This window comes from Osmia bicornis, chromosome 9 (genome assembly GCF_907164935.1).
Source record: "Osmia bicornis bicornis chromosome 9, iOsmBic2.1, whole genome shotgun sequence".
Lineage (NCBI taxonomy): Eukaryota > Metazoa > Arthropoda > Insecta > Hymenoptera > Megachilidae > Osmia > Osmia bicornis.
This window is the reverse complement of record NC_060224.1, coordinates 1,784,572-1,798,536: the sequence shown is the minus strand read 5'-3', so window position 1 is coordinate 1,798,536 and position 13,965 is coordinate 1,784,572. Positions and strand designations below refer to the sequence as shown.

At 37.8% G+C, this 13,965-nt stretch overlaps 1 protein-coding gene across 1 annotated transcript; it reads left to right on the top strand.

Annotated features, from left to right (window-relative positions):
• The first annotated feature begins 11,315 nt into the window (after nt 1-11,315).
• LOC114876803 (glutamine amidotransferase-like class 1 domain-containing protein 3, mitochondrial) lies at nt 11,316-13,724 on the top strand. Its single transcript, XM_029188638.2, has 4 exons — nt 11,316-11,468; nt 12,359-12,648; nt 13,218-13,381; nt 13,460-13,724. Exons 1-4 carry the CDS (start codon nt 11,316-11,318, stop codon nt 13,672-13,674), a joined length of 822 nt encoding a protein of 273 aa, XP_029044471.1. The 3' UTR covers nt 13,675-13,724.
• The last annotated feature ends 241 nt before the right edge of the window (nt 13,725-13,965 follow it).

Genomic DNA, 13,965 nt, shown 5'->3' with positions numbered 1-13,965 from the left:
TTTTGTAGAAGTGAAATATCAATAATATTTTCATTTTCATCTTCTAAATTTAAGTTGTTCCTCCAAAAATTATTTTTTCAGTAGTAAATGTTTATCAGGGTTACTGTGACTCTACGTGAAATAAACTCGGTCAACGAAGTAGAACGCTAAACAATGACTTATGTGATGGATTGACTTCATTTATAGGGTAAGCCTGTACTATGCGTGACAAGAGGTACGAAATATTCTTTTTCCAACATCGTTGATAACGCTGGCTTTCCACTTATGATATTAACGAGGAGTGTGCTGATAATTAGAATAATGAATGAACCTTGTAACATTTATTATCTGAACGATCTGTTTCATTTTGCAGTTTTACATTTATCTACTTTTATGCGATATTCAGACATTATTATGTTTCTTCTGGAATATTTAAATATCTTGAGACATTTTTGTATACTTATCTATTTTCCACGTACGTACGAAATTTGATAAAAGCTACTAAATTAGGTTTTTCTATTTTCCTCCAAGTGTGCACAAGTGTCTATGCGAAAATGTTTAAAATTCATTTAAGCATCGAGTGTCGATGATAAGGAAAGAAACGATTACGATGATTGTAGCGTGTAACGATGTTCGAATCAAGGAAACTCCCTGAACGCCACAAATTAGTATCCGTTTGATTTACCCATGGGAGGATAAGGTAAGTTGGCGATCAGCCGTTCGTCTCAGGTACACGCAAAAACGTCTTCCGGACCCGCCACTGGAAATGCGATCGTCATCTAATTGGAACTCGATACCCGGTAACGAGGGTTACAAACTTTTCCGTTTTCTGTCTGCCTCAGCTCCTCTCCCTCCTACCCTTCTTTGCCTCACCGCCCCGTCCCTTTCTCATTCCTCGTGGGCGCGACCCCTCGAGTCGAGGTACCGTAAGAAGGGATGAAAAATTGTTATCTTATTTATGGGCACAAGATTAGACCACGTAGACGTTTTGCGCCACTAACAGGCGTCGGAATGATGAATGTCCCCGGAATCGAACGTGTCCGACGCGAGGCATGCTCGAACGAATCGTTAAGTCCATTTACCCGGCTCCTTGTTAATTAACTGATTAAGCGAGTGCATCGAAATACAGGGATAAGCGAGTGGTGTCACATGGCAAAGACCAAGGGCGGTATTAGAATGGCCAGGGGCTTCGAACGGGACACCGTTTACGAGATAATTGTCACGTCGTTCGCGTGCGACCTCTCTCTATATTGTCCTGTGTAAACAAGGTGTTAGTTTATTACTGTAATTTTTTAGCATTTCTAACTGTTAAATAATATTATATTTATCTTGATATGCTTGATGATCATTTGGAATGCTTTCGTTACTTCACTTTTAAATCACAATAATTTTATTTAAAAAATTTGAAATTTTTAATCAATTTTAAAACTACTATTTTGAACTTAACCCACTTCCTTTTCAATATATCGTTTCATTGAAAGATACGTTGCAGGAGGTGAGAATAAACCAGAGATCCACGATAGCGAGTTAAAGAAAAAGCGAGAAAAGGAATATCAGTATAATGGGTTCGTGTATGATAAACACGTCTACGAGTAGGTAGACGAAACGAGTACACCACCAATGTGTTTCTTGCGCAACGACGCTGGATACGGGGAATTACTCGTGCGCCATTACGAGCTGCGGTTCGTTTGCAGAACGCCTCAACGATGCAGACAGTGCATTCGACTGCAACCGGCCGCGTGTCCCCAAGAGAGATGCAACACCAGCTTAGCTACGCGCCAGTTTGGAAATCTCAGCGCGGAGATGCGATATATCCTGGCGGGGTAACGTTGCAGACATCACGTGAAGAGAAGCTGTAGTTGGACAAAGTGAGAGGAGAATATCAGGGTGGAGAAAAGGGGGACGTGAATCGAAGGTGGAGAACCGAAAGGACGTGGTGGAGGGGGTGGGGGAGAGGGAGGGTAAGGTTCGCTTCAACCTCTCAGCATCCCACGAGGCCTCCGGTGTAATTAAGCGAGTGCACCCTCACATGTCTACGTACGTTCGCGTCGTGTCTATCCATCTAACCGTGGCCAGGGTTGTTCTCTTCGTCGAGTCCTGGCCTTGTACCGAAGGGGTCGGTAGATAAGGTTGCAAAAACCTTTGAAACCTCGGTACAAACTCGTTCGTACATCTTGTCGACTCGTACCAAAGAATCTCGAACAAAAATGTGCGTGTTGCGAAAAACGACTAGGAGGTCCGCGGGGATACGATGCTTGTTTCCATCAACGATACGATAGCTTTTTAACCAAACCTTTTGTTTTTACCCTGATTATGATTTTGGATGGTGCGGGTTCTTGTCCCAGTTGAAGAAATAAAGGTTGATTTTTTTATTTTGAAAGTTATTGTGCAATTCAACTGGATGGTAAATGGAAGACTGCGGTTGGCTGTGTTTTCGGATGAAGAACTTTGATTGGTGGGAGGAGGGAGAACCCTTTGGACCATAGTGGATAAAGAGGGATGAGGCCATTTTATTTATATTACTAAATGGATTACTAAAAAAATGTTGAAGAAAGTCAAGGAAATGGAGATACCGCATGGAGATATAACTTATTTTCAGATCTGCTTAAATCGAAGCAGATGCAAAGGTGGAGGAGGAATATCGCGGAGGACCGCATGTACGTTAGTGTGTACGTTATATGGTAATGGAGGGCCAATCATGCGGTAACTAGTCACCCTGGGGAGACGGTCAGGGCTGCCAACCGGTGGTCAGTTCCCGTCAATGTGTCACTTACGTAGCTAGAATACCGACAGAATGTTACTGCCGGAACGCGTTTCCCCTCGATTGCAAGTCCCGTCAGTTCCGTGTCTAGAACGTTCTGTCTACGAGCATCAAAATTCTTCATGATTTTCTTCATCTCTAGCAAGAGAATATATTGAAATAGTCGACTAAAAACTAATTACATAGAGCACCCTATATGATTCTAACGAATTTACTCCATTTCGTTTAATAATTAAAATACAATGCAAGGTACCATAAATTACTGTATTGCAGCATAATATTATATTACACTCAACAAATTATAAATATATATCCTTATTGGCACTGAAATATAACATGACAATCTCTCGGGCCACGATATTGCATTAAATCTCGCATTAAAATCCACAGATGGAGAAACAAGGGAAAGGAAGATACGCGGGGGTTGGGAAAACGCAGGACGAAAGGTAGCAATTCTTGATTCGAGGGTCATGAACGACTTGACGAAGGTCGAAGCAAAACTACCACCAGTAGAAACAAACGTATCAGGTTCTATCACCGATACTAGGCAGCCAAGCTATACCACCTTCGCCACTGGTCAAGCCGAGGGTATATAGAACGGCGATAGAGCAAGAGAGAGTAGGAAACAGGGCGATAAATAACTACAGGATGAAAAAGGGGGCGCGGTACCCTCCCGGGGCCCCTAAACCTAGACTACATACCCCTCGCCATCCCTTGCCACCCCTCATCGTACCAGTAGCGTATAAACCGCGCACGGGCCGACCCCGACAATTATACCCTCGCACGCGAAATGTTTTATTACCCTGACGTAGAATGCTTGCGCAAACTGCCAACGTGTGCGTATGCATGCTTGCACCAAACGGTTGCATTTCGATGCATCCTGCAAGTATCGAGTACCGTGAAATATCGTGTGAACAGCAACGAAATTGTAAATAAAAATAAAGGCAAGATGAAAGAAAAAGCAATTTCACGTTGAATGCAAATCTTTGTACTCGTTAATTGTTTCCTTATTTTTATAATAAACAATGTTTTATATTGTATTAATATTACTCTGATTTATGTATAAATAAATCATGAATATAATAGGAAAATAATTTTCAATTTTATTCCCTTTTACTCTTTAGATAGTATCGAATTAAATATAAATGCCGTCTGACATATGATTGACTTGTTCTACTGAAAGTGACTTAAAACATCTTTATACTACTTTTGAGAATATTGAAATATTATTAATTTAGATTTAGCAGGTAGCCTAGCATTATAACAGAAATCTTAAGGGATTCCAGTGGAACCTTTGAGATTCAAAGTGGCTAATTACGAGGCAAGCACCCGATAAAGTCCTTTGCGTTGGACTATGGTCTTGGAGGGATATACGAGGTCGGCACTACTTGAGGGGTTCTCGTACTCCCAAAACGTGCACTACATGACGCTTGGTCTTTCGCTTAATTTTGGAATCTAGGCACACACCAGCTGATAAGTGCTCACTAAATCGAGGATCCAATCTTCTCTGCCACCTTAACTTTTCACTATAACAATGTGTCATCTATAGTCATATGTACACTGATTCATTATGTCTCGTAATGAATTATTTAAAATTTTATAAAACGAAAGCTACTTCTTCCATTAATTAAAAGTTTCATCCCCCCAAAATACGGTCATGAATAATATCTTTATAATGTACAAATTTCTAATTTTATTTTCAATAGATCCAGTCACTTATTAAGAAGATTATTTCGAAAACCTGTTCAGGAAATCAATACATTATTGGAAATGAATGAAAATAAATTGCTGAGAAGTGATAATGCAGAAATAGATATTATCCATCACAAATAAACAATTTTTCTGCAATCCACCGAACATGTATTAATCTTCGTTATAAGAGTATTTTCACTTCTTTTCATCTTCTGGTCGTTCCTATTTTTCTACGCCTGAGGTTATCAAACTTTCGGAACACGCGTTAAACTCTTGAAGGCGAATTTCGCGTGCAAATTGATCGTTAATTAATTAAAAATTTAGAGACTGACAGCAGAGGTATTCACATCCCCTGTCGTGTATTCACCCCTCTAGCTAAGTCAGCTCTTAGTCTTCGGTTAATCGGGTTAAATTAACTTGGTTAGCGTACGACGGTCTGTTGCTATACTCGTGTAGTTAGCGACTTGTTTGAAGGAATTGGGTTTCTCGTTAAAAACTTGTTATACAAGGTATTGTATAATATATAAAATAGTTGCACGAATATTATAATTATTAAACATGCTAAAATTAGATAGGATATATTACGTACAGTTTTGTTCAACAGCCATAGCCACCTATTTAAAAATTATTGGAATGGATAAAATATTGAAACAACTAATAATAATTGTCCATGAGTTTTACAAATATCTCTTGTCGCTTCAATAGTTATTTGGGAGTTGATTCCTTCTAAGAAATTTTTTTACACGGATTTTGTTTCCCAGAAAATAAATAAATGTAGGAATAATTAAGATAAAAATATTGTGGTCTAATAAATTTTAATGTAATCATAAAATGAGCATTCTAGGGTTAAGAATAATCGCTTCGACCTTATGAGTGCTTCTTTATTGGTTCCTATCGAGGCATCGATTTTTAAATTGCGTAATAAATAAAATTAGCAGCGAGGGTGACTTCGGTAGCTGCCCGAGGGGTCGAGTTGTAACTTAATCACGGCAACTTTCCTCGATTTAATAAAGCTGTCTCAATTTTCGCCTCATTACCGAAATACATACGAAGATTTTTTCATTCGATTTCTGTACACTCAGTTAGCCAAGAAATTTTATTTCCGACCAATTATTTGTAATATGATATTCTGGATATAATGAATACTTCATTAATTATATAAAAAGAAGCAAATTGAAAAATTGAATGACTGTATCACAAATTGATAAACATGAGAATGAATTTAAAAATTATTTTCTGTGCAACAAACATATAACTTTTTCTTTCAGAGACTTCCGGTGGCAGAGAACCACTAAGTATTACGAGATAGGGGTTGATTTGGTCTTGACAGTCCGTCGATTAGTTACAGGAAACCGAGTATGTACGATCATTCTGACCGCTGTTCTAACGCATGGGATGATACGAAGACATGTTCACCTCGATTCGAACACCATGGATACGATGCACACGTCAATCGTCACCCTAATGGAACATCAAAACGTACACGATGCAATCATGCTATATTATGCATGACGCCTCTCCGGTTTCGTACTATGCAGCATATTAATATCTTAGAGACAGTGTCGATATTAATAGTTTAGTATTATTATATAGTGATATTCCATAAGGATGTCCACGATTTTTGAACTAACGAATGTCTCAAATAATCCATCAGAAAATGTTGACTTGACAGAAGAATACTTTAATTCACACAATTATTCTTTCTGCAGAAAAAATCAAATATGCAAATAAATACTGACACCGTAACTTTCTGATCTAAAGATGCCCTGACGAAAGAAGGAAAGGATCGCTTTGGAAGTGCAAGGGTTTCGCTCGGTGGCGATGTCGCCGAGTTAAAAGGGAAAGAAAATAAAAGAATTGTGCCGAACAAAGTAATTATAGAGTGCTGGCGCAGCGAGAAGAAATGGTTGGTCGGGTTGGCGAGCATTCCGTGAGACGGAGGTGGAACCAGGGGTCGGAGTTGATAAAGAAATAAAGAATCGTGAAAGTTCGCGTCGAACCCCGTGCTCCCACGGGGCCTTATGACTTAAAGTCTCCTTACTCCGTTAATTCCGAACATTAACAAAAGTCTAGCTAAAACTCGCTGCCAACTTTTCCGCTCCCCTGAGATCGGCACGGACTTGTTAATGAAAAAAATACAATAAAACTCCCTCACAACGAAACTCGTCTCGAATTCTCGAGGCTCGCTAGTTGTTCGCGTTCTGCAACGACCGACTCTTTCTCCCTGGTACAATCTTCAAGGTAGAATTATCGTCGACCGTGGGACCTGGTTCCATAATTTTTCGCTCTTTGTACGCTTAACGCTTTTTAATAATGAAATATTGCCAACAGAAACGATTCGGACGAAGATGAACGATTCCGTGAACGTTCAATGAATATGAAAAAATTTACGAGATTATTACAGTTACAAGAGAACACAACATTTTTTTATATCAATTTTTATATTACCTAAATTATTAGAGTAGTAAATTTATTAATTAAAATTAAATATATTCAATTTAATTGAAACGAAGTCCCAAGACTGGGCTCGATCAAGTAGTATAAGTGCCTTATGGTCAGACCGTCTTTTCGTGTCAAGTGCAATTTATCGGTCAGTGACCTGAAGCAAGATATAATTTTTAAATTCTAATTAATGAACTTAATTCGAAATTATTTGAAAAGCTTTGTCTCTCTAATAGTTTCGAAAATCAAGAGTTTACTATAATTCCCCAGAGAATTATCTTCAGGGAGAAACCATGACAGCTGTTAAATAGTGGCATACGTTACGACGACGTTTGCCGTTACAGGTTCGCGGCACAATCACGAGCTACACTTTACTCCGAAGGTCTGAGTAATTAATTCTGCGAAACGAGTTCACATGATATTCCTCCCTAGCGAATCCTTGCATCCAGCAAACGTCTCCGGCCGTCTAAAACCGTTTTCCACGGGATTTGTTTCGCGGTCCGCGTATATCACGCGTTCCTAAATCTAAAATGTCTGCTTTTGCCCGAGAGTTTCAAGGAAGTCAGGGTGCTATTAAAATCTCCGTAAAGTTCATCTCGCCGGAATAAATGAATAAATAAAGAGGTCTCGTTCGCCAAGGAAAGAAGGGGTCGGTCGGCATAAAGCGGAAGCATAAAACGGTTTGCACCGCCACTTTGGTATTAAGCCTCGCACCCTACCGAAAAAAAGAAGAAAGAAATAAGGAATTTAAATTTGCTTTCAACAATCTTGACAGAAACGCCTTTGAATGTTTCACATCTTCTGTATTACTTTCGGTTAAACCAACTACACGTTGCTCTGGAAAACGATCTTTTCTTTTATCACAGGGTTGGAATTAAATTTCTTTCCTTTTCTTATGTGAAAGTATTTTAACACACACCCTTCTGATAGAAACTTAATCAATTGCTTCGCTTTCACATAAAATGCTTTAACTGGGACACGTTACCGGAACAATCCTTCAAATCGCTGAATGTTTTAGCAAGCCCGAAGGAAGTGGTGCGGATAATAATCGTCACTGTCGTTCCGCAGCCAAGATGCCAGAGTTTCAGCGGTGGTGGCAACAGACACGGAAACAAACTTACAGGAAGTTTACGGAGACGCGGTTGACATGACGGCCGAACTAAAGCCGTGTTATCGAATGACAAGCCGGTGACATTCAGGCTGGCATGCGCGTATCCGGAGAAAGGGAGGATCGTCGGTGGAGCTTCTCCGAAAAGTTTAAATCACGAGTTTGGCGGTGAAGGCAGCCTATGTGGAACGGTACAGACGATTTCGGAGGGGTCGTCGGAGAGTTAGCCGAATACCAGAGGGGGGTGAAAGAGGGAGAGAGAGAGAGAGAGAGGTGGGTAAATGCGATGTGATGCGAGTAACTGAGTAGCTAATTGAATGAGGTGCCTCCCAGGAGCGTCGATCCGTCGCGTGTCACGCGTCAGAATTTCCGCACCGGGAACCGGAAATTACGACGATTGTCGGTTCTCTGCCAATTATCTAGCCGCGATATGATTGCTATCGCGTGGAATTACGCGGATCTGACTCTGAATCTCGGCGCAGAGAAACGTTTCTCAGTCGAGTATCGGATAGAAAGGGGAAGGACGAATTCGTTGGCGAAAATCCAGGACGAGTCTGTCAATCATTAATAACGCGTCGAGCGTATCGATACTTCGATTTCGAATGATATCTACACGAATTTCGAGGGAGGACACGAAGGGGGAGAACGATCGTTTGTCAAGTTCTAAAAGTCTCGTCGACTGGTTGGTGAGCCGTGTCACCCTTAGTCCATCTGCTAGATTCGAAATGTCTTATAGAAATATACATTAACACTTTGACGATCGAAGTTACGTATTTGTAATTTAATTTTCTTTAACATTTTTATTGAAATTTATAAGTTGTAAATTTTGAATCTACCATCTTTTAATTAAAATTTTTTAATTAAATTAGTTTACAAAATAAAATGATGTGCATTTATGCAATGGCAATTTATGAAATTGAGAAGTACAGACAATAAACGTACTAAAACGAAATTTTATAATGGCACAGTGAATCAATGATACGTTTTTTTGAGAAAAGATCGAAACGATAAGAGAAACGCGTAAACTCAGCCACTGACAAGTGTTCAATTCGTATAAATTGGTCCTGCAGAGCATTCGTCGAGGCTGCCAAGTTCGCTTACCGATCGAGATTCGATCTTTTCCCATCGGGACCAAGGAACGTGGCCTCGGTGCACAAAGATAGAGCTGGCCCAAGGGTGATGGCACACCTAGTTTTGATTCACCTCATGGCATTTTACCGGTCACGCGGCTGACGGCGCGTAATTGTTCTCTTGTCTGGTTCTCGCAACGGCATCCAACCCCTGCCAACATTTGCCATCCCCGCGATTGCCTTCGCGCCAAGAATACATAAGCAGCCTGCTTTACCAATTCGCAATGCTGCAAACTTTCTTACGCCGACTATCCGATCCACCTATCAGGTTTTCTGATACCTATACGAACGTAAAGTAAGCGATTCCCGAGAACCGCAACTTGCTTGACACGCAGCATACTGTTTTCAAAATGTCCCTTAGCACGTAGATATATGTAGAAACATATGTTATGCAATATAAAAAGATATAAAAACAAAAATGAAAAATTAAATTATCTGCAAAATTACTTTCTTACAGCGATATTTTACTGTTACCGATATTTCATATAAACGTTAATCTCGAATGTCATCTAATACTAAATTAAATCAAAATGTGATTCTTAATGGGTTAACGGCACATTATTAATAGGAAGCTGGTAATAGGGGAGTCAAGTCGAAAATTTAGAAGCGTAGAAGTTGGCAGGAATTCGCGGTTGGTAGCAAACTTGCCGAAGGGCCGAAACCGCCAGCACAGTGGAATTACTCGACGGCTACCTCCCACGGGGCCGAACTTGTCCGCGACAATTTCAAACTTATTTTAACATTCATACAAGCCCTGCGCCCTAGCCCCGTGCAACATCGACGAACCGTCGCCTAAGCATCCCTTTCCCTGTGTAACCCGAGAGCCAACCCGCGTAAGTTGCTCTTCCTATATGGAACAACGTACAGGCATAAGGGTAGCAGAGGATTTACATAAGATTATGCGTAAGCTTTCGTACGTCTCATAGAAAAGGGAAGCAACGTGATGGCGGGCCAACGAAACGACACTCGGGGGTGTGGTCGTCTTCGGCTGATAATTAGAATAAGCTGAGATTGTGCCACTACTGGCTTTAGGGTGAAAGGGATACCGTTTTGATTGAACTGTTTTAACACGTTCATTGTCACAATTAAAATATGTCAAGATATCATGTTTTTTTTTTCAAACATTTCATCACAAAATCGTTTTGCAGAAGTAATTTATGTTTCTACGGTCCAAAGAATTTCTATTTCTGAAAAATAATTGAAGGGGTAAGTGTTACTGAATCTTGTTGCATATTTGCATAAATTTCCACGGTCCATTTACCATATATATTGACCTAGAAACCCTTTTCACAAAGGATTTGTATGTTTCAATGAGCTTGGCTGGATTTATTATTACATGCTATATTCTTTCTCATGGTGTTGTTAAATCTTTCCACCGCGCCCCATTATGTGTTTCGTATTCATAGACTGAGCGAAAATTGCTTCTAGAGCACAATAACGGTTATACGAGCCATAAAGTAAGTTCAGCCTACCTTACCAATGTTTATTTAAGCACAGGAGATGCTTCGAACTTTCCCCCCTTCCTTTCCTTTTTCCTTTTACCTCTTCACCCTTCTTCTACTCCATTACGACACTTTTCTTTTGACTTTCACCCTTTTAGCACAGTTTCAAACCAAAATAACGTCAGAAAATGAATTTGTCGACCCAGCAACAGTAATTTGAAAGTAGTTTGTATGAATTCTATCGAGGGCGCTGTATGTAATTCCCTAACAATGCTGTCCTCTGTTGTAAACAACTGGAAGTAGAGACTTTGATATCTAAATACTGTCGATAAATCGATACACATATCGATAATATCGCAGTGGAATTTGAAAATCAAATTGTTCAAATTCAAATTCAAATTGAATTGACCCAGACCTATAAAACATAGTATAAAATACAAAAATATGTACACTATAATTAAGTGCAGAAAATTAAAAAATGTATTGCAAAAATTATATTCAAAAGAATAGTATAAATTTTAGAAAATGAAAGTAATATAAAATATAAAATTAAATTTAAATTGTCTTTGTCTCGATGGTCCGCCATCCGAGGATTGAAAAAGTACATTTTTAATGTTATTCATTAAAAGAAACAAGTGAGTAACGTGAAAAGAAAAATGAAAGAATGTAACATCTAAAATTATTTGTCGAATTTAATCCTAACCAAGATATAAATTTTCAAGTGAAACTTTATCCTATAAATTTGCACAATATTTTATACCATGTTACGTACAGGAATTACATCATTGCTGCAAAATGAACCTTGCGTATTTAAGTCCATTTTATCGTCAAGCTTTAATACGTCTCAAATTTTTAACCGAAAATGCAAGCGGGAAAGGAAAAAGTGCGAACGCCGATCTATACCTGTAGCTATCGTAAGTACACGTATTGTAAACTGTACAATATTGATGTAATTAAAATGAAATTATTTTATATCAAGCACTTACAAAATTTATTTAGAAAAATATTTTTGAAAAAATTATGCATGGAAAGAAGTTTAAAAAGGAGATTTTAAATTGGAACGAAGTAATTCAGATGTAACTTGCGAGTACTTATATAACCATAAGTTATTTATCACCCCACTTTTTTCTCTAATCGAGTCTCATTTTCCTTAATGAGAAAACGTATGAAACATTTCTATCATTATGTTATTCATTTCTTAATAGCATCTTTACATTAACAAGCTTCCTTGATCCGTCATAATTCTTGTACGCGCGCCGTTTTACTTCTGTATGCGAAAATTTAACCGAGGTTCAAGTTATTTCCTTATTAACTCATTCAAATATAAATGATTTCCAGTTGAAATATTACTCACCGTAATAGCTCTTCTGTAAACGTGTTCTAATGTTCTTTTTCTACAGAGCGAAAACGTATACCGATTTGTTTCTTCAAAAGTATATAACTGTAACGCAAGTTATAGCTCCATGTAAAAACAGCGAGCATCATTAGCGAATGAAATGATAAAACTATTAAATTCTTGATCATTTCTCCTAACTTCTGTATATCATTTCCTGGTAGAAAATGCTTTTTAAGGTATATTCTGTTAAATTATTGACTCGTAAACGGTAGACGGTTACCGAGCAGGAAGCTATAAATTGTACAATGTTTAACATATTTGAAAATTGAAATTATAATTCACGTTGTATAAGAAAAATGTGAATATAAAGAACACGATAGCTTAATATAATTTGAAAAGCTGAAATATTAAATTAATATGAAAATTTGCTCTTGAATGTATACAAAAGCACTGTACGAAATTTTCTAGGTATTATGTGGCTGTGGAGTTTACGATGGTACCGAAATTTCAGAAGCTATTTCCTCCACGATACATATTTGCCAGAAGGGTATGACACCACGTTTCTATGCCCCGGATGTAGAAATTTCTGAAATTGTCAATCACTATACCAAGGAAGTAGACTCGGATAGCCGACCCAGAAATGGTTTAATTGAAGCTGCCAGACTGGCTAGATCTTGTATACAACCATTGTGCGAATGTGAGGCATGTATGCACAAAGCACTCGTACTTCCAGGAGGTTTTGGTGTTACCAAAACTCTGTTAGTATTCAGATCAGTGTGAAAATTATAATAATAATAACTTCATGGTTTCGATTATATAAAAGAATCTCACTAAATGTTTATGATTTCTGTTAAATTTTTTGTTTGAAATTTATTGCACCACCTTGTGAATGTAAAAATGTTCTTGATTAATGAACTATAATTCGTTATAGTGGAATCAAGGTTAAAATGCACAAACCTTCCTTTCACAGTTTTTATACCAGAAAGGGAGTGGTCATCTTAACAATAAGATAATCACTGGTTTGGTTATATGAATTATTTCAGGGTGCAATAATTCACATTTGTAATATATCATTTAGTAGCATTATAAAAATCTTGTGAAATATTAATCACATCTTACTAATTATCATGACGAAAAATATTTAATGCTGTTTCTCTTTATGAACTGCCCCACATTACAATTTGCAAAGAAATAAAATGAAATTTAATTAAAAAGTTCAGAATTATATTTTTTGTGATAGAAAATTATTACTTGCGAAGGATGTATAATGAAAATATAATTGCATGTCAAAGCTGACTCTGTCAATATATTTCTCGTCATTTTACAGGAGTAATTTTGCTGAAAAGGGCTCGGAATGTACTGTTCTTCCGGATTTGGAGAAACTCATCGAAGATTTTTATTGCGCAAAGAAACCAATTGCAACAATGTGTATTGCAGGTATCCTAGTTGCAAGAGTGTTAAAAGGATGTAAAATAACACTGGGACGGGAGAGTAAGTTACTCCAGAAATTTCTAAGAAAATATCTCTCTCCATTTCAATAATGTTGATGCAATTTTTATTCATATTTAGAACCTGCATCGGATTGGCCATATGCGGATGCTATTAAGAAAGCCCGGGATATGGGAGCCAAAGTTGAATTAAAATGCGTGAAAGGAGTAACTCGATGCAAAACTTACAATGTTCTAAGCACGCCAGCTTGGATGAATCATACTGCATCTTATGCAGATGTACATGCCGGCATAGGAAAATTAATCACAATGTTGAAAAAAGGCATTCAAACATGACTTATGTTATTTGGACATAAAAAAAATGACATGCATTGCCTCTGAATATGGCAGTTGTCATTTTTAATGAATTTGTAACGTATAACGTAAAGTATTATTTTTCTTCAATATTTGTTGCCAAATTTTATTACAAATTATGTATACATATGTATTTATTGTGCTATAATATAAAAATAATTAAATATCCATCTCAGTTTATCTTTTAAGAATATTTGAAAATTTCTATGAAGTGGAGTAGTGATCTGATACTGATTAAAAATTTACTGCAAAATATGGATATTTTTCAAAACT

What these genes read in the sequence shown, in the direction of transcription:
- LOC114876803 (XM_029188638.2), top strand. Translation starts at nt 11,316, where the DNA reads ATGTTACGTACAGGAATTACATCATTGCTGCAAAATGAACCTTGCGTA. An exon ending in TTTGGTGTTACCAAAACTCT is followed by an intron (nt 12,649 to 13,217) that starts GTTAGTATTCAG and finishes GTCATTTTACAG; the next exon opens with GAGTAATTTTGCTGAAAAGG. An exon ending in AATAACACTGGGACGGGAGA is followed by an intron (nt 13,382 to 13,459) that starts GTAAGTTACTCC and finishes ATTCATATTTAG; the next exon opens with AACCTGCATCGGATTGGCCA.